Raw genomic sequence first — 21356 nt, 5'->3', positions numbered from 1 at the left:
AAGCAACATGGAAAAGATGGTGGTTTATATTACCTGTATTGTATTTATAGATTCAGTTATACATGATTATATAGTAACAGATTTTCATAGTATTATAACTCATTTGTCATACACTAGCAATAGCATATTTCGTCTTACTGAGCGTCGTCTCATCCCATTACATTAACATTTTTCAAGCGATCCAGGTAGGCGAGCAGATCAGGCTTGCAGGTAAAGGGGCTTCAGTACTGCCCTTCCAGTAGAGAGTTCTTCTTTCCAAACTGCAATTGACATTTATTACCACTCGATCTACTCTGGAACTTGTTTTTTCCACATTTCTGGCTACCCTTCACCGCAGGCCTTCTCCATGTAAAATTTCATCACTGGCCATCTTTCTTAAATGAAAACCCAACAATACGCTTGTTACCTCTTCCAAATTTAGGTTTTTTTTTACCCCATGAAGACTGATCTTTGTTTTAAGTTGTATTTTTATATATTTATTTTAATTCGGGTCTGTAATAATTTATGGTCTGTAATCATCTACATATCATGCATAATAGGTATTTATGCTCAGGATATTTTAGATTGACCATAAGGAACGGAATGACCTTAGGGTACTTGAAAAGGCCTTAGAAAAGACTCTAAGTTCTTGCACTAGCACTTAGGAAATTCCTTATTTTCATATATGCTTTCAGGGGAAATCATTTTTCAAAAATAGGACATAGGGAAGTCAAAATGTTGACTTGACTTCGGGCTATCGAACCAAAATGAACTTAGTGTCCTTGGTTAATTGAACCTTAGAGCAGTCACTTTTCACCTTCCCTAGGCACCTGAACTTCACGTTCAAAATACCATCGGGCGACTGAACATGCAATTTTGGCAGACCGAACTTGAGGACAGGCGACTGAACCTTGGACAGTTTGGAAAATCGCCTTATTCTGCCACCTGAATAATTTTTTAGGCACCCAAAGTTAAAAATTACCTTTTTTTATGTGTCTGTTCGGGCGATTGAACCTAGGGCTTTGTTGACCGAAACTCTCGGGTTGGCCCTTTCCCACAGTTAATTGGGGTTAAACGGGGTTAATTTTATTAAACACATTTAAAATAATTTTAATAATTACCCTTATGTCCCCAACGGTTATTTTTTTGGGTATGTCTATAAATATGAGCTCATTTGCAAGATTAAGACAAATATTAGTGATTTAATTAGAAATTTTTTTCTCTGAATTTTTTGAGAGCTTCTCTTCATGTCCAAAGCTAAATACTCATCCTTTTATCATTCCTTTGCAAAATCTATTTGAGTAAGAGTATTCAAAACCATCCTACATTGCTTACTAAAGCTATAACTTTCATTGTCTTTAATTGTTTGATTGATTTTGATTGAGAGTTTTAGTCAAAAGTTTTTCCCCGATTTAATTAATAAATCTTTTGGTTGGGGAAACTTTTTAGCTTGTGAGTCTTTGCATTTGTATTGTAAGACTCTTGAGTTTGTCTTGTACTTTGTATAAAATATTTTTGAAAAGCTTGGTTTGCAAATATCTCGTGTGCTTGAGCTTTGAAAATTAATTTTTGAGATATTTGTTTGTGATTTCAAAATCTTTGAAACTATATTTATGGTTGATATATTTATATATATTGTTTCAAAGAAAGCTTTCTAGACATACTCTCACACGTTTCTTGCATATTGACATTATCTTGAGAGTAGCTTCACTTGACCAATCTCACCTGAGCATAAATACTATTATCTGTGAGTGCATTGGTTATTGTATGAATGCATCGGTACATATCTGCTTAGCATAGAAACACTGTATTTGTACATGTTGATTTTGCTCAAATTGTTATATCTGTTATATTTCTGACGTGTGATCGGGAGAGGGAGACTTGCTCTATGAAAAGTTCCGAACTTGCTCAGACCCAGTTAGGAGAGCATCGGATTGGTTTAGACCCGGTTATGAGAACTAGGTGTACCAGCCTGTAAGATGTTGTAAACGGTGTCTCTCCACCCGCAAGTGAGCAACTTAGTGAAATCATCTTGATTGTTAGATTGAGACAGGAATGCAGGCAGTATTGGCTGAACCCCGATAACATATCTAGTGTTAGCTTTATTTTTTGTAATTTATTTTCTGCACCTGTATCTTTATGTTTATTGTTTAAATATTTGATTGAGTTTATGATTACATAGAAAGACCCTAGGTTTGTGTAATACTTCTGATTTAGATAAACCTAAGAATAAATTTTTAAATACTCAATTCACCTCCTCTTGGGAATACATCAATTCCAACAATAACCTCCTAGGTTCGGTCACCCGAAACTCTTTCAAAGTAGATTTAGGTCTAGATTTTGATTAAAAGTTTCCCTTTTTCATATAGGTATGGCATTTTTGTTCAAGAGATTTTTCATGAAATGTTTGGGGGCCTAAGGTTAGTCTAAGGTCTAAGCTTTTAAATTAAGCTCAAAAAATCTAACGTCGATCGACCGAAACTCGACCGAAGTCTGCCCTAAGGTCAAACTATGGCCATTGGTTCCCTATGATCAAACTACAGTCATCTGAGCATTCAAATCATATCATACATATGCATGCATTATTACAGACCAAATAAAAAATTAAATGTAATACAAATTAAAATTAAAATGTCTTCTTCTTTTACTCTTCATTTTCCATGGAATTCACTAGGAGTGTGTGAGTTTTATGTCCCTGCTAGCTTCCATTTTTCGATATCTTATGTTCATGTTGAAATGATAACTTGTTCACACACCAAATGTACACATAAGATACTAGTAGTTTGTCAGCATCAAAACAGAGATCGAACTCAAAAAGCCAACATTCTTGAAAAACCAAGACTCTTTGATTTGTAAGTTGCCATGCTTCTTGAAAAAGCAAGACTCTTTGACTTGCAAGTGGTCATCCTTTTTCCAAGTTAGCTTCCAAGAGAATCTTCAATTGCTACAAATAAAGTTCACATCCAATGGTGGACTTCAGGTGGTTGTCCACGTGTCACAATATCCACGAAAGATACTCGAGGTGCATGTTGATCCCCATTAGTTTCTTGTGCAAACAAGGCCAACGTATCATTAATTTTTATAATTTGATTCATTGGGCCCAATACTACTAAGGTGCCCGCTTATAATAAGGCCATTTATCTTAATACTTCCAAAGTATTCAACATTTGTTTAATCCAAGCTTCATAAACTTAGTTGAATAATTCCACAAAATATTAGCATTAGCTTGCTCAGGCAAGCCTTTTAGGCAATATAAAATGTAATTCGTTTAATTTGAGTTTTTAATTTACCTTTTTAGTAATTCATTTCTTAAAGAAAAAAGTTTTTTTAAGAGGGAGGCCTAAGGGTGATTATCGCTTGAGACTAGTTAAGAAAGAGGAAGAGGAGGTCATTTGTGACATATGATTCCTGAGTCCCAATTTTAAGTTTTAGCTACTTTCAAAAAAAAAAAAAAAATTAGACCTAGTTTTGTTGATTTTAACCTACTTTTTAAAAATATCTTCACTCATATCAATGTTCAAACTAGAAGGGTCCGACACTTCCATTTATTTAGTTAAATGGCAACACTCAGTGTTAGTTTTGAAAATATTTATCATAGATAGTGCTGAATCTACGGGATGATAATAATAATAATAATAATAATAATAATAATAATAATAATAATAATAATTTTACAAAAAATTCGTTAATATTATACTATTGCCCCCTTATATTTTTGGATCCATTTAAATGTTTATTAAGATCAGGCACGACAAAAAAATTAAGAAGTGTATCCTCATTTCAAAATCGTTTCATATACTATTCAAAATTTTGAATTTAATATTTTTCATGACAAATTTGTATGATATCTCCCCCTCCCCCATGGTACAAGGATCAAGTTATTTTTTACTACCAAGAATTAATTAAAGTATTATACAATATATATTGAAAATATTATTTTACCCTTTTAATAAAATATCAAAACTCAAATCCATCTCTAAATTCCAAAATTATAATTTATTTTAACTTCTCTTGTACCTAACTTCTAATACTTCAATTTTTCTTTTTTAAAAGATTCCATAATGATAATGATAAATTACAATAGGACAAGTAAAAAGTGAATGCTTAATAAAAATAAGTTTAACAAAAACTATTGTTAACAATTTTTTTTTCCTTCCACATAGAGGGGATTTCAGAAATTAGCCCAACACTCATATGCTATATTTGTTAACATTTTTATTCAATATTTTTTTTTATCTAATTTCACATTTAATACATATATATTTTATTTTATTTTATAAAATTTTAATCTTGAATTTTTGAAGAAATTTTAATATTTCATTTTTAATATTTTGCAAAAAAAAATGTAATTCTTAGATTTTATATAGTTCCATCAATCATATTCGTAGACGCCCCACCATTCACGGTAAAGCAACTCATACAGTAGTCTACCCATTTAAATAAGAGGAACGCATACTTCGCGGTCATACTCCAATAAATTATTGTTTCAATAATCGAGAGACTTAAAATTGTCTACACCCAAACTCCTCCCAGAAGCCAGAAGGTCGAGGAATTCACCAACTACGACAAACTCTGCGCTTGGTTTCCCTGTCCTCACTCCTTTAAATTAAATTTTTTCAACGCATTCTCATTGAAAACTTCAGGGGTCCTCTTCATAGGCCACTCATTTTAATCCGCTTTCCCCTCCCTCCTCCTTTCTTGTCCCTGTCATCTCCATTCTTCTGCATCTTTCATTGGATTGCACGTCTTTAATGCCTTCTCCGGAATTTTCTCCTTCGATTCAGTGTTGATTCTTTCTCTCTCTCGGACCTCCAACTGACCCATTTCAGGTTTTATTAAGCTCCGATCATGTCCTTTATCAGACTTTTTTCTCGTCTCCCTGCTCATGTCACCCTGAAAATCACCTTATACTGCATCTAAAACTAGCATGTGCACCATCCGGGCAAACCCAGGTCTCTGTTTTTCCAATAACCTCTCTTATGGATCTTGTGAGCGGGAACTACTACCTACATGGATCACAAGCTCCTCCCCCCATGAAAAGCCAGCAGAGCTCAATCTTTCACGCTCCATTACATTCCTCAGACACAAGTTTCCCCATTATAGTAATTGCAATCATAGGAATTTTGGCCACAGCCTTGTTGCTGGTAAGCTACTACATCTTCGTTATCAAGTGCTGCCTCAACTGGCATCGTATCGATCTTCTGCGTCGGTTTTCGATCTCGCGAGGTCGTCGTCACGACGACGTGTTAGCTATGTACTCTCCGCCGCCGACGGAGCGCCGGGGACTCGACGAATCCGTAATTCGATCAATCCCCATATTCCAATTCAAAAAGGGGTATAGAGAAGAGTTTGGAGAGAGAAGCTTTTGTGAGTGTGCAGTTTGCTTGAACGAGTTCATGGAAGAAGAGAAACTAAGAAGCCTACCAAATTGTGGCCATGCGTTTCATATTGACTGCATTGATGCGTGGCTTCAGAGCAATGCCAATTGCCCACTCTGCAGAACAAGCGTTTCAATCACAACCCGATTTCGGATCGAGCAAATAGTCGCGCCGACCTCTTCGCCGCAGCATCCGAACCCATACAGCGGTAGCCCCATGGGAGGGGATGAAGATTTTGTGGTGATTGAGTTGGGGGAAGATAACTCTGCTCATCAATTATCAGCTAGAAGGCAAGAAAGGTTGGATTCAGGGGATTTGCTGGCACAGTCAACGTGTCCTTCGCCGATGAAGATAGAGGCAACGATGGCGCAGAGGAAGGGAAGGAAATTGAGTCATCAGGTTTCAAGTATGGGGGATGAGTGCATTAATACAAGGGCAAAAGATGAACGCTTTGCAATCCAACCCATAAGGAGGTCCTTTTCTCTGGACTCCTCGAATGATCCTCTGTTTTATATGTCAATTCAAGAGATTGTGCAGAAGAACAGCCATTGCAATGGGGCCTGCTCCAGTGAAGGTAGCAGTAGTAGATTTAGAAGATCATTGTTTTCCTTCGGCCATGGCAGAGCATCCAGAAGTGCAGTGTTGCCAGTTAATTTGGAACCATAAAACAAGATTTCTCTTTCATTTGTATTATGCTTATAGTGTTTTTGCGCCATTAGAATATTGATTAAGAGGTTAGCTAGCTATAGGGCTACATTTTGGTATAAAAGAGGAATCCATTGAAATTTGAAAGTAAAGCTGCTTTTGATCATTGGGTTCATGGTGGCGCTTCGTCAGATTGGGAGGCTGGTCCAGCGCGATAATGAGAATGATTGCTCATCTCCTTTTCTTTACATTATTTTGAATTTGTTTTCATGATTGAATTAAGCAATCATTTGTTTTAGCTTTGAGAGAGCGGGAGAGAAAGAGAGTCAAAACCAAGTTTGATGCGGAAAAGCACCTTCCATTGTGAGGAAGAGAGAGAGAGAGGAAGGAATAGAGGTGGTGGGGGTCCCATCCATTGAATAGTCAAGTAACCATTACCAACTCTTTGGCAACAATAATTCTAGTTGGTGAAGGGGGGAAAGATACATGGGATACTGAAAGAGTCAAAAATTAGAATAAGCAGGAGGACAGGCTTCCATCCATTAAAACAGGTGCAATGTAGGGACTGGGGTCCCTCCGCCATTGATTGAGCTAATAACCACCATCCCGTGTGTCAATAATTCTAGTGTTTGGTGGAATGAAGGTGTGGTTCGGTTGTTGTTGATTCTTCATTTCAATTTTGTACTTCACCTATTTCCAGCCTAGACCTGCAGGCATCCGCGTCCCTTGTTTCAAATGATAACAAATGCGAAAATAATTAGAGAGAGAGAGAGAGAGAGAGAGGGAAAGTATTCGAGAAGACGAGTATAATTAAGAGTATCATGGTTTGGGTCTCCCACTCTATCCACTACAATGGGTATGAGATTGGCCCACTCATAATTACCATTTTAACGGTAATGCTAGTCTTAGATATGCTTTACAAATTCAGAGGAGAATTTGAATCATATGGGCATGCATTCATTGTAAATAAATAAGAACAATCTAGATAGCTGCTGCCTTCTTGGACTGAGCTTGATCTGCCACATTAAATTTATTGCCCCTCGCCGGGTGGGTGAGGAAACCTCTGCAGCCATCGCAGATGCTAATATGCAACTTGGTGTTGGGGATTCGTAACTGGATGAGGTAGGACTTGCAAGCCTATGAAGTCAAATGTTCCAGTTTAAATAATGCTCTGACGGTATGCAGCCGAAGTCTTGGTTGCGGTCGCAGTTTGAACCATGTGAGCTCTTGACCTTTCCAAATTCTCATAATTGGAGAACCATACAAAAAGTCTTACATTACATTTTCTTTTTAATGTGATTATATATTCCATGAGTCAACCCCCCCCCCCCCCCCCCCCCAAAAAAAAAAAAAAAAAGGTTTCTCCTCATGTCTATTGCAATAATTGCTTTTTTTATCTTACATAATTGACATTCAAAAATGACCTTGAGAATTGACTAGTTGATGGCATAATTTTCCCTTTTTAATATCAAAACGAAATTTTTTTTTTACTGAAGTCAAATATTGTGTGTGAGAATTTACTAGTGTGTGTGAGAATTTACCAAACTAGCATTGAATCACACACAAAATATTGAGGCCTATTTAATTGTGATTTTCTTTTAATTTTTTTTAAAGAATTAGAAAGAATCCAACTTACTTTTTAGTTTGCAATATTTTTATAAAAAAATCAGGAAACAATCTATTTAGTTGTGAAAAATAATTTTTTTTTTAATTATATTTTTTTAGAAAAACATTATAAAAATGTCAACTTATTTTTTAAATTTTCAAGGTTTGTATTAAAAAGATAAAAAAAAATAAAAGATTTGTTTAGTTGAAAAAAATAATTTCTATTTTTTATATTTTCAAATAATTAAAAAATCAAACAAGGCTGATTTTTTTAAATTTATTTGAGAAACCATAAACCTATGAAATAATAGAAAATAATTTTTTTTTAAATTTCCAATACAAATTTTTTAGAAAGTTGAAAAATATGGTGACTTTTTTATTATTATTTTAAAGTTGTCAAATGCAAAATAGTACTATTTTTCCACCTGTTTATTTGAATCGATTTTTATTTTATATAAATGTTGCAAAACTAAAAAATAAGTTGGATATTTTGTAATTCTTTGGATAATTGAAAATGAAAAATGAAAATTGTATTCGAGGTTAGCACGGGGGGAGTCGTCATAGGGGCTTGATACACATGGATGAATATTAACTAGATCCAAAATGTGGGCATTTCCGAGGGTTCATAGGCCAACATAACTACAACTCAAGTACAAAGGAAGAGAAATTTATCATACACTATTCTAAAAGTGAAAGTCTGAATCACTTTTACAATAACATCTAGATGGGTGACAATTCCTTCAAATCTCCTCTTGTTGCGAAAGTGCCATAGATAATAAACCGTGATGGCAAGACAAGCTCTCTTGGCTACCACTTGTACTCTATTGCCTCTTCCTTCTTTGAGGAGCCATTTAAGACTAGCTTTGATCGTTGTCATGCCACTAGTCAATCCCAGCCATCTCTTAATAAAGTCCCATACAATAGATGAGATTCTGCACTTGGAAAACAAATGGTCAAATGTTTCCAACTCATTACCACAGAACACACAGTTTTTATCCATCCCTTCCACTCTAAATTTGTCACTAGTCAAAAGCTTCCCTCTTGCAGCCAACCAGAGAACAAAAGAGTGTTTTGGCACATTAACTTTCTTCGAGATCAACTTCTGCCAAGGGACATTCCTTCCCTTTAATCTCCAAAAATGGTAAGCCTTAGAGCATTGAAATTTCCCATCCACTTCCCACTTGCTTAGCTGAGCTCTAGAAAAACTCCTATCTCTACACTGCAAAACCAGCAAGTCTTTGATCTCTATCAGCTTCTTAAAAAAGGGAGAGTCTCCATGCTTTACTAAAGCCTCCCAGATACTCCCTCCTCTCAAATACACATGACTCGCCCATCTAAACCACAAGGAATCCTTTTTAGCATGGATATTCCATAGGGTGAGTACCAACTTGACCCAAAAACTTAAAACTCGTCGAATATTGGGCCCAATCATTTATACAAGCGCCTATAATTTATTTAATTTTTTTAATGTGGGATAAAATTCTCAACAATCTCTACCTCACTTGTGAGTTCCAATTACTCCCCATTGAATGGAAGTCATCGCTTATTATACAACCAACTAGAAGTCATTACTCAACCATGGAGAAGGGCACAAAACCATGGGAGTTCACTCAACATTGCTTTTCTTCCATGTGTCTACATTCACAGGAGCACATGAATGAATAATTAAGGTCAATTCAAACTCTCCCCTTTTAGCGAAAACCATTTTTCTCATGGGAGCAAGCCTAATTCTCCAAAAAGTTGCTCAAGTGGGCTTTACTCTCATGCCTTATGTGCCTCAGATTGCATTCCATATGCCTCTAAATGAATTCTACCTCCCACATATTGACCCTATTTGAATCCACCTACCAGGCTTAGATGATCCTCATTGGCCTTGGTCACACAGTTGGTCCTCCAACTATTAGCACGTCATAACAATTAGTTTTACACCTTGACTTTATGATCTTACTTGCCTAGAGTTATGAACCTCAATTCTTGTTGTGCAAACACGCCAACAATCACCCGGGTCTAATACTGATTGTTGTTCTCAACAATCAGCCCTTAGAAACCAATTGTCAATGCCGAGTGTGCACGGTGGAAGATCTCACACGAACTCTCTCGAACAATCAACGAAACAAGCAAGCAAGCAAGCACTTGATGATGAACTATATGAACCTACCAATCACCCAACAATAAGAATCAATGAAAGCAACAATCAAAACACAAGAATTTACGTGGTTTAATAATTTGCCAATGTCCATGTAAAGACTCGAAATTTTATAACTATTTACAGTCCATAGGAGCAGCGGTTGGTTTCACTATCAATGATGAAGCTTACAAGCCTAATAAAGCATGTACCGAGCTTAATTCCATCTAGGGTTACATAATAATGTTTATATAACAATCTAATGCGTACAAAGGACCTATAGTTAATCTAAAACACTTCTGTAGCAATGCCCTTAGAGAAAATGCCTCTTATTAGTCTAATCTACTGATCTCGAATTTGAAATCTGTGACACCTACGAATGAAACCATCGACGGTTTAGGCCAAACTGTCGACGGTTTAAAGCCCAGAAAATTGCCCTCGCAGCACTGCTGAAACCGTCAATGGTTTGTCCTCCATGACTACAACCTGCATCTCTCTCTTGATCCTCGCTTCATGGTGCTTTCTCATGGTACATGCGTTCGACTTAGAATATGAGCCACATCCCCAACAATCTTCCCATCGAATATTCACCACTAAGGAAAAATTCGAAAGCATAATCCCCTACTGCTCCACCCAAGCTAGTAGATTGGGATTTGCCTCCTCTTTAACACCTGGAGACATAAACCAAGTCCAAGTCACGCCTAAACTTGATCATGGTAACAGGAACTCCACCTAACTAAAAACCTAGCTCCTTGAACAACCCTCTGAACCACAATGCTACTCTGGCAGCCTTAGCCTCTGCCAAGAACTCTGATCCTTTTGTAACCAGCGCACCTTGAGACTGTACCCCAAACTTCCAACAGTTAGTATTTCCCACAATGTACCCTGTTTTAAGCCTCTTATCATCCAAGCCCCATGTATAGTCTCCATCTACAAACCTCACAACTGACGGAACCCTCTGTTGTTTTCCGAAGTACCTAGTTGCACGGACATAGGAAACCTTTGACATGACCTGAATATCACTGTCTGTCTTCAAGTACTGAGCGATAGAATGTTTACTTAGATTCTCTAATGGTGTAATAGTGACCGATTTAACACTAACCATGTTAAACCCCTCAAACACTTGAACCCCAAAACCAAGCTGAGATAAATCTCCATGTAGCTTTGTCTATACAGTCGGCCTAAGATAACACCAATCTCCCCACAGCTATGACTACAAAGTCATCCCGAGATAATCCCAATCTCCCTATAACTTTATTCTAGCGAATCTCAAACCCAAAAACACTCTTAGCAGCACTAAACACCTTCATGTCAATTTCTTTTCTCAACAGAGTCCCTGACTGATTTATCTTGTTAGAACCTTCTCAGAAATCGACATGTCACTCATATAAAACAACAGAATTATTGCACACTTGCACCCTATCTTCCTCTCCCCCTCTAGGAGCACCACCAAACCCCCCCTGCATCTGATTCTTATACAATACCTCCATCTACTCCACCAAGGCACTTGTCCACATACCCTTCTCCTGGTCGTGCACTACCTCCTAAAAGGTAGTAGTAGGATCCTTCTTCGTAGTAATGATAGCATGAGATATTAGATCATACTTGGGTCGTAGCTTGATAGTGCCTCTAAGCCCATTGTGATCATGCTAGTCTCCTGAGCTTGAACTCCTTGCATCATGACCAATGTCATCTCTGCCTTGAGTCTGAAACTCCACCTGCATCACAATATCCTTTCTGCCCCAGGTTATCTTATGATACTGCAAGTCTCTCTAGTTAGAACTCTATGCACTTTTTCCCTGAGTCTCCAACTCCACCTGCACAACATGCTTATTGCTACTACTGTAGCTTTCTAGCACCCGTTTCTCTTCATCTACTTGAGTACGTTGTCCCATGGTTTTAACAACTAAAGTCATGTCTCCTCCAATTGCCACCATATTTGCCATTAGATCACCCAGTTTGAACCATCTTTCTTTCATTCTAGAAAGATGCACTATCTAAACATCACACCAAGCCTAGATCCCACCTTACTAGAAATGTGCATAGCTAGACCTCCAAAGCCTATCGTATAACCAGTCCAAGCCTCTCCTGCAACTCTCCAATCTAACGATACCTTTGGCGATCGATTAATCAAGAAACACGTCATACTCGCTAACTTCACCAAGAATTCCCTTGCAAGCACTACAAAAACAATGCCCTTCTCATAAAACTCCTTGAACACCAGCGGACTCAACACCAATATCTGACCTAAGGAACTCTCTCTTGGTCTAGTACTCCACCTCAGGCACAAGTTACACCTGGAGAACATCCCCAACTCGTGCTGCATGAAGCACCCCCAATACTTTCGTCATAACCTCATAAAATACCCATGTTTAACCCGTGATGCTACCCTCATCGGTCCCCAAACATTCATAACAATGTAGTTAAGAATGCCCACCGTTATGTGTGTGGTTACGTTACACAAAACGGTACTAACTGACTCAAAACTCTCAGTTGCAGCTCCACCTACAACTTTATTACCCTGCATTGTATAGAGATTCCATGTTATCTTCTGTCCCTTCATCACCATCAATACGCCATCACACACCATCATTGTCCCACCTTCATACTTGTAACTATACCCGTTATAATCCAAAGCACCCAATGATATCACATTCTTCCATAGATTGTGTACATGCCTTACCCCATACAACATCCTTACCACACCATCATACATCTTGATCCTGATATCCCCCATTCTGACAACTTTATAGACCACAACGTTTCCCATCACAACGGAACTAGAACTCACCATGCCAATCTGTAAGTGGTGAACCATGCTTTGTTAGGTGTCATGTGAAATGAACATCTCAAGTCTAGGATCCAAGAACCCATGAAGCGTTATGAACCCGATGAAATATAAAGCATCTCACAATCACTGCTTATTGAGTCTCGTTCTTCTACTACATTAGCAAATTTGACGAACCCTCTTGAGCTTTTTCCTTTCCCTTCTCCCACTCAGGAAATTTCAATTTTATGTATCCTAGTTTCCTGCACTTAAAAAATCGAATGTACTTCCTCCTCCTGGATTGAGTTTATTATCACTAGATCTGCTCTAGGATTTTCCTTTCCCATGATCCTAATTACCCTTTGTCATGAGCCCTTCACCATGTGAACCCTCATCGCTGGCCTTCTTCATTTGATGGAACCCCAGTAATGCACTTGTGATGTCCTCCAACTCTAGGGCTTCTTTGCCCCAAGTTAGCATCATAACCAGATTCTTGTATATAAGCGACGTAGTTAGGGAATTCAGCAGCATCAATGCTTTGTCCTACTCCTCGAACGTCACATCAACTCGCCCCATATCACTAATGATATGATTAAATGTGTTGATGTGTTGAGTGAAGTCCGAACCCTCCCCCATCTGAAGCCAATTTTTTCTTAAGATATGACTTGTTTGTCAATGACTTGGAAATGTATGGGCGCTCTAGTTTTAGCCAAATCGTTGTCAGCGAGTCCTCATCCATGACATTATACAACACGTCATCGGCCAAACATAACCTGATAGTCGACACAGTTTTTGCTTCTAGCTTCTTCCAACTTGTGTTGTCCATACTTTCTGGCTTCTTTCCATATAGACCCTTCCTCACCCCTTGCTGCACCAACATGTCCTTCATCTTTTTCTGCCATAGCTCGAAGTTCCCTATTCCATTGAACTTACCAACCTCAAACATTGTAGAAAAAATCCCAACCATCGAGAACCAATAACTCTGATTCCAATTTTTGTGCAAACACATCAACAATCACTCGGGTCTAATACTGATTATTGTTCTCAACAATTAGCCCTCAGAAACCAATTGTTGGTGCTGAGTGTGTGCAGTGGAAGATCTCACATGAACTCTATTGAACAATCAATGAAACAAGCAAGCAAGCATATTGACCTTATTGGTCATATCTCATTTTGATTATGAAAAATACATTGGTTTTTAAAGTTTGCCCTGAGTTTGCGTGTAGAATGAATCTTACTTAAATGGGCAAGATCATATGGTGTGTATGGTGACTCGAAGGAAATGATGAAGACAAAGTGTTTAAATTGTTGTAATTTATATTTCATTCTTTCGGGTCTGTAATTATAATTCCAAAGGTCTGTAATAACTTATGCATGTCATGTATGGTAGGAACTATAAAGCTCAAATGACCTTAGATAAGACTCAAGTCGACCTTTGGTCGACCGACGCCAGGTTTTTAGGCGTACTTGAAAAGGCCTTAAAAAAGACCCTAGGTCCTTGGACTAGCACTTAGGAAAGTCCCCATTTTCATATATGATTTCAAGGGAAATCATTTTTCAAAAACAGTACTTAGATGTTAAAATACTAAGGTTCCAGGTGACTAAACCTTGGTGTTGAAAATGCCTTGGTCAATCGAACATAGGGAAGTCAAAATGTTGACCTAACTTCAGGCGACTGAACCGAAATGAACTTAGTGTCCTCGGTCGACCGAACCTTAAAGCGTTAAAGCGGTCACTTTTCACCTTCCTCGGGTGCCCAAACTTCACGTTCAAAATACCCTCGGGCGACCGAACTTGAGTCTAGTCAACCGAACCTTGGATATTTGGAAAATCACCTTGGTTGAGTCAACCAACCCTTCCACCGAGCACCCGAACCAAAAACTTACCTTTTCTGTATATGTTTGGTCGGGCGACCAAACCTAAGGTCCAGGCGACCGAAACTCTCGGGTTGCTCAATTTTTACCACGAATAATTGGAATTAATTAAGGGTAAATTGAATTAAAAATTTTTAATAATCCCATATGTGTCCTAATGGTTATATTTTTTTTGAAGGCTATATATATGTCTTCATTTGCAAAAATTAAACAGAGATTAGAGTTTTGATTAGAAAATTTTCTCTTTGAAATTTCTTTGTGTTTTTCACTCCCATTCAAATCCAAATACTCTACCCATTCTTATTCCCTTGAAAATTCATATTTGGTGTGAGTGCTTTGAGAGATCCTACACTGCCCTACAATCTTATACTTTGAGAGATCCTACACTGCCCTACAATCTTATACTCTTTGATTTGTGATTTTTTGTTGATTTTGTTGAGAGTTAAGCGTAAGAGTTTTTCCCCCGTGATTTAATCAATAAATTCATTTTTTGGGGAAAACTTTCTAAGCTTGCGAGTCTTTGCATCTTCATTGCAAGACTCTTGAGCTTGTCTTGTGGTTTGGAAGAAAATGTTTTCGACAAGCTTTGTTTTCAAAATATCTCGTGTGCTTGGTTTTTGAAAATCATTTTCGAGATTTTTGATTGTGTGGTTCTGATCTTTGATATCGCATGTTGTGATTGAAATTGTTATTTGATTCAAAGATCACTAACACATACACTCTCATACTTTGATTGCATATTGACGTTATCTTGAGAGCTGTGATATTGTGTGCACTGAGCTTATAGTTCTTATCATTTTGAAGTGCATTAGTTATAGTCCTTAATAAAACAAGGAAGGCAGTCCGCACATTTTTTGTCTGGTACCTTAGAACGTATTGATTTATTTGAGGCTAACTTTTGTGCAGGTAACAAGACTGATTCATTATGGTGACTCAAATTTGAAGACTTGTCGGTTCAATTTATAGACCTGCACCCACTAGATGAAATTCCTCTAAAGCCTCCGCCAGATAGACTGTGATGTTTTTCTTTCCCTTCTTTTCATTTTGTTCTACCTTAATTTATTTTAGTTTATTTTCAAGTACATTTTTCTATAGTTTTAGTTTTTCTTTTCCCTTACTTCTCTACCCAGGTACGCTTTACTTCCCTCGTGCACATCTTTTCTATTTTCCCTACGCTTTCACATTAAGGACAATGTTCCTCTTTAGTTAGGAGAGGGGGGGATGAGAAAACATATGAAAAAAAAAATTTGAATGAATAGGTCATGATTAACACTGACTTATACCCTTTACATACTGGCATATAAATTAGGAGTTACACACTTAAGATGTATATTAGGTTATTTATGTGTAGTTTCTCTTTATATGGTTAATCTAGGAATTGTAACTCTATGAAGGTTGACTGGTAATCCATTCGTGTTAATATGACTATAAACTCTTGTATTTACATGGTATCTCATGAGGCTAAAAAGACACATTCACATGATTCATTGCACTTAGGGTTTCTTGTGAGCACTGAGAGAACATCCGTGGCGACTATGACACCTTGTAAGGTATCCTTGAGTTATTTATCATCCTTTTGAGTGTTAACATCAAATCAGAGTTCATGAAACTTAGTTCTATTTTATTATGGATGATTCTTGTACACTAGTCTCTATTTTACTTACTAGCCTAGAGGTGACATCTAGTGGGGAGATAGAAACCTAGGTTTTGTAGCCTACTCAAGATATGAAGGTTGAGCCACTCCTAGAGATAGATTTAGTTCATGAACTACTGTTTGAGCTTAATTCCTATTGGTGGTATGAAGACAATAAAAGAAGTGTAATGATTGTCCTAATTGACAATGAAAAGAGAGAAATTGAAGAATGAGTAGAAGAAAGAATAAGAAAAATAGAATTGCACATAAAATGAAAGGTTAATACCTGCTCCACAAAAATACCACAAAAAGTCAAAGACACGACACATGTTCTCCACATATGAAGACTTTTCAACCACTTAATGCTTTAGATGTATTCATGCCTGGTTTGTGAATAAGTTGATCTAGGGTGATCTTGGTTGGATATGGCAAGTAGGTGAGAAGATGCTAGGGTGAAGGACCCAACACCTCACAAATGGGTTGGATCCTTTTCAGACTAGTCAATTCCATACATTTAGCATTTATTCCTTGCAAAAAGTGGGATGTTTGATCGTGATACTCCTCCACACATATGACGAGTGAACTCATCCTTTTCGAGTGTTTTTTAGGGTATGACTAGTAGGCCGATTCAAAACGACCATTTTGTAGGTGTCCACTGGTATCCTGGGTGTAACGAGTCATACACTGTTGGCCTTACAAGGCTTAACATCTTGTTTTGATGCTAACAAACAAGTAGAACTTAACATGCTTTGTTTATGTGATGTATTTTCAGGACTCAATGATGAATGCAAGGTTAAAGAATTCATGAAAGCTTATATTTCAAAGAAGGATTATCAATATAAAGCTTAAAGCATGGATTCAAAAATGGATTTAAAGATAAAGCTTGAAGATCATGAGAGCATAAGGATTAAAGAGAACTTGATGAACGCTCAAAAAAAGATGAAGCAAGCATAAAGACCTCTAGGAATTCAAGAATTGAAAATTTGAAAGAGTTTATAGGAAATTTCATGTAAATACTTCAAAGAATTTCAATATGGATGCATGAAACTCTTAGGTAAATTTATTGGACCTAGATACCTTTGAACATATTTGGAAAATATTTTTATAAGGTCAAAAATTGTTTCAAAAAGGTTAGAATCTTTTTTGGAATGAAAAGCACCAAAAAGATGATTTTCCAAATGTTATCAAATTTTATACATTCTTATTGAGGTACATTTTTCTCTATCTAAAACTGTTTATTTTAAAAAGTATTCAACATAAAAGTTGTAGGATTTTCTCTTAACTTTAATTTGACACAAAGATCATCAAAGTTGGAGTTACAAAAACAAAGTTATGATTAAAACACTGAAGGGTACTCGAAACTAATTGCAGCATGACAGCAACCTGATAGCCGCCTGGGTGGTCAAGACAGGTGACTGCCTGTCTCTTGGTAGGCGACTGCCACCCTATTGCCCCTTTAGAATAAACTAGGTAGACGACTGACCAAGTCAACCAGTCTACTGCCACGCGGATGTTTTAAAATTTCTCTAATGAAAAATTTTTTTAAATGTGGTTGCTTGGGGCTCAAACTTTGTAAAAGCTTGGGGAATACTCCAAGTCACTTGGGAATCAAGTTACATACTTTTTCAAGTCTATAAATAAGCCTAAAATATCATTGAATTAAAAAAAACCCAAGAACCAAGAATCAAATTCAGCTATCAAATTCTCTCAATTGTTCTTAACACTCAAAGGCTCTTTCACTCTCATCTTGTCTACGAAATTTGCTGAGGTCTTGCTGATCCAAATCACCAATATTGTGCTATAAATTCTAAATCTTTCAATCATTGAAAGAATTAATCAGTGATATACTTCCTTGAGCTTTAAGTTCAATTCCATATTGTTATTCACTTTGAAGTATATTATAGTGCTGAATTGTTGTACTAATCAACTCTTTGTGTGAACCATTCTTTGTACACAAATATTTGATTTGTATTTTGTAGATTGACGATTCCAAAGATTGTTTGGATCATTGGCTAAGAAAGGGGATATTGCTTAGAGAGGCGGGCTCTAGCCTAATTAAAGGAGTGACTAAACGAGGGGATATCGTTTGGAGAGGCGGGCTCTAGCCTACTGAAGGTGTGTGTAAAGGTATTGTTCTGCCTGGTAAACGAACAGGTTTAGTGAATCCTTTTGTGGTTTGCCAAAGGCGAGGAAGTAGGTTGGGTGTAAGTCAAACCTCGTAAAAATCTCCTTCTCACTCTCTCTTTCTCTTACTCTTTATTTTCAGCATATTTAAATTGCGTGGATGATTTAATTAATAATCATATATACTACGTAATATAGAAATCAAGTAAACTTGAAGTCTAATTTTGATTTGGGTTGCGAAAACCAAAAGGGAGTACGTTGGTTATACCATAGCTTGTAGAAACCATATGGGAGTACGTTACTTGGTTAAACAACCCAAGGACAAATTAACTGAGAGTTTAGTTGAGTTCTGCATATTGAGAAGAGTGTAGATATTGTGTTGATTGGATGTTGTATTGCATATCATATTTAAGAAGCAATATAATCAATACAGGGCTTTATATTAGTAAGTGCTACAGGTAACTTGTGCTTGGCAAATCATTTGGTTGTTTGTTTTCAAATTGTGAATGATTAGCTTGGTTACTTGAATGATTGGTTTGATTGCTTGGTTGTTTACATAGTTGTGTTGATTGATTAAATTAAAAGAACTAAGTTCTTGAGTGATTAAATAATTAAACAAACAAGTCAAGAATTAGCTCAAAGAAATAAAAGAAGGTTAAGGATTCTTAAAAGAAATTAAAATAAATTTTTTATAATCCAATTCACCCCCCCTCTTGGGACTACACCTTACTTTTCAATTGGTATCAGAGCGGGGTTATAGAAAACTTAATTAGTAGCTATAAAAAGATCTAAATGGCTCAATTATGCGTAGCTCCCTTTGGAGAGGGACAATCTTCAATTAGGCCACCAATCTTTTGTAGACACAACTATACATTTCGAAAAAAGAGAATGTAAATATACCTTCAAACCTTGGATTGGATAGCTTGGGAGGTTGTCATGGATGGTGATCTAATTCCTACAACATTAGTAGATGGAAAAAAAGTACCTAATGAAAAGAAAGACATAACTGAAAGAGATTATAAAATGTTACAAATAAACTCTAGTGCTATGAATGCTCTATATTGTGCTTTAGATGCCAATGAATTTAATAGAGTGATGGCTTGCAAATCAACTAAGGAAATATGGGACAAGCTAGAAGTAACATACGAAGGAACTATAGATGTTAAGGATAATAGGATCGATATGCTTACAAGTGAATATGAAACTTTTAAGATGAATTCAGATGAATCCATAACTAATATGTTTACTAGGTTCACTCACATAATCAATTCCCTAAATGCACTAGGAAAAACCTAAACTACTTATGAGATGATAAGGAAAATTCTTAGAGGGCTGCCACCTAAATGGGAACCAAAAGCCACTACTATAACGGAAGGAAGAAATTTGAAAACCACTTCCTTAGATGAGCTTATAGGTTCTTTACTCACATATGAAATGGCAATAAATGAAAAAAGTGAAAAAATCAAAGCACAAGATTCAATAGCTTTTAAAGCCTTAAAAGAAAACTCAAGTAGTGAAATGGATGAAGATGAAGAAGCCTTCATATCTAAAAAGCTAGCAAGGATACTAAGAAGGAGAAACAAACTTAAAAGAAGAAACCAAGACTCCGAATCAGAAGAAGAAGATATTAGAAAAAAGAAATCCAAAGATAAAACTCCTACGTGTTATAATTGCAACAAAGCTAGACACATAAAACAGGAATGTCCACTGCTTAAGAAAGAGTTTAAGAAGAAAAACAAAAAGGCCATGAAAGCCACTACTTGGGATAGTTCAAGTAGTTCGAAAATGAATCAAGTGACCAAAAGGTTTCTTATACTTGCTTTATGGCTTGGGACAATGAGGAAAGCTCCTCATCTAAATCTTTAAATAATTCTTGTAGTGATGAATCCGATGATGAGAGCATGTCATCTTATGTAGAACTTCAAAATGATTTATTCAAAGTTCATAAGATACTAATTAAAGTAACTAAACAAAATACTTCATTGAAAAATATGAATGAAGAAATAATGAAAGAGTGAGAATTCCTTAAGGCTGCAGAAAAAGAAAAGGATTCTAGAATCAAGAAAATAGAAAGTAAGAATGAAGCTATGACAAACGAGTTAGAAGCTAAAAATCTTGCTGAAAATGAAAAATATTTAAAAATTAAAGAATTAGAAAGCAATAATGAAAAGATGATAAAAGACTTTCGATCCCTATCCTCTATAGAATATAAGAAAGATATATATATATATATATTTCTGAATTAGAGGATAAGATAAGAAAACTATCTCTAGAATTAGAAAAATCACTAAAGAAGGTTGACAACAAGAAAAAAATAGATTTAAATGATCTCAAAAATCAGATTAAAGATAAAGAAAAGATCATTTATAACTTTACAAAAGGAAAAACAAACTTTGACAAAATGGTAGGCTCCCAAAGAATGTCTCTAAACAGAGAAGACATTGAATTTAATGGAATTAAAAATAAAAAGAAAAGGAATCTTTACATGGTTTATTTCTCAAAAGCCTCCAAAGATAATGCAAGCACATCCCTTAATGCTTACACTAGCACCATATGCTATCAATGTAAGAAAAAGAGGCATATAAAGTTTGAATGTCTATTTAAGAGAAAAGGTGTGAAAACTAAACAAATATGGAGAGTTAAAGTAACATCCTTTATGAAACCAACTAGACCCAAGAAAGTATGGGTACCGAGATGATAGACTAGTTCATAAATGAAAAGCTCCATGGATTAAGTCATTCCCTTTAAAAATTGGGAAAGTAACTTAATTCATTATCAACAAACAAACTAGTTAAAATAGAAAAACTTAAATAAGAGTTTAAGATAAGTTTGAGAATGAATGACTATATGAGATGCTATATGCTTACATGTCTATATGATATGCTACATGATATGCTTGACTTATATTGAAAATTTATGACTCACTATGTTGAAAATTTGAGCATGACATTATTGAGTATAAGCATGAATTTTGATATGAGATTAATTCTTGATCATGCATGCTATTGATGAAATACATGGATAGACTTACTGCTTTTTATATTGATATCCATGAGCTGTGGGAGATATCATGGTTACATTGGTATCCGTGAGTTGTGTATAATGTGATAATGACTTTCGTATCTATAAAGTCTTTGGTATCCATGAATATTTTTGGTATCACATTTTAAAAAATTTAATTGGTATCGCAATTTTTTCTTTTTTTCTTTTTTTAAAAAAAGCTCAT

At 36.2% G+C, this 21356-nt stretch overlaps 1 protein-coding gene across 1 annotated transcript; it reads left to right on the top strand.

Annotated features, from left to right (window-relative positions):
* The first annotated feature begins 4450 nt into the window (after positions 1–4450).
* Positions 4451–6168, top strand: LOC131151988 (RING-H2 finger protein ATL16). Its single transcript, XM_058103531.1, has one exon. The coding sequence runs from the start codon at positions 4959–4961 to the stop codon at positions 6021–6023; it is 1065 nt and encodes a 354-aa protein (XP_057959514.1). The 5' UTR covers positions 4451–4958; the 3' UTR covers positions 6024–6168.
* Positions 6169–21356: the final 15188 nt, after the last annotated feature.

The sequence above is a fragment of the Malania oleifera genome, chromosome 3 (genome assembly GCF_029873635.1).
Source record: "Malania oleifera isolate guangnan ecotype guangnan chromosome 3, ASM2987363v1, whole genome shotgun sequence".
NCBI classification, from domain to species: domain Eukaryota; kingdom Viridiplantae; phylum Streptophyta; class Magnoliopsida; order Santalales; family Ximeniaceae; genus Malania; species Malania oleifera.
The sequence above is the reverse complement of the archived record's forward strand: the minus strand, read 5'-3'. Positions and strand labels throughout refer to the sequence as shown.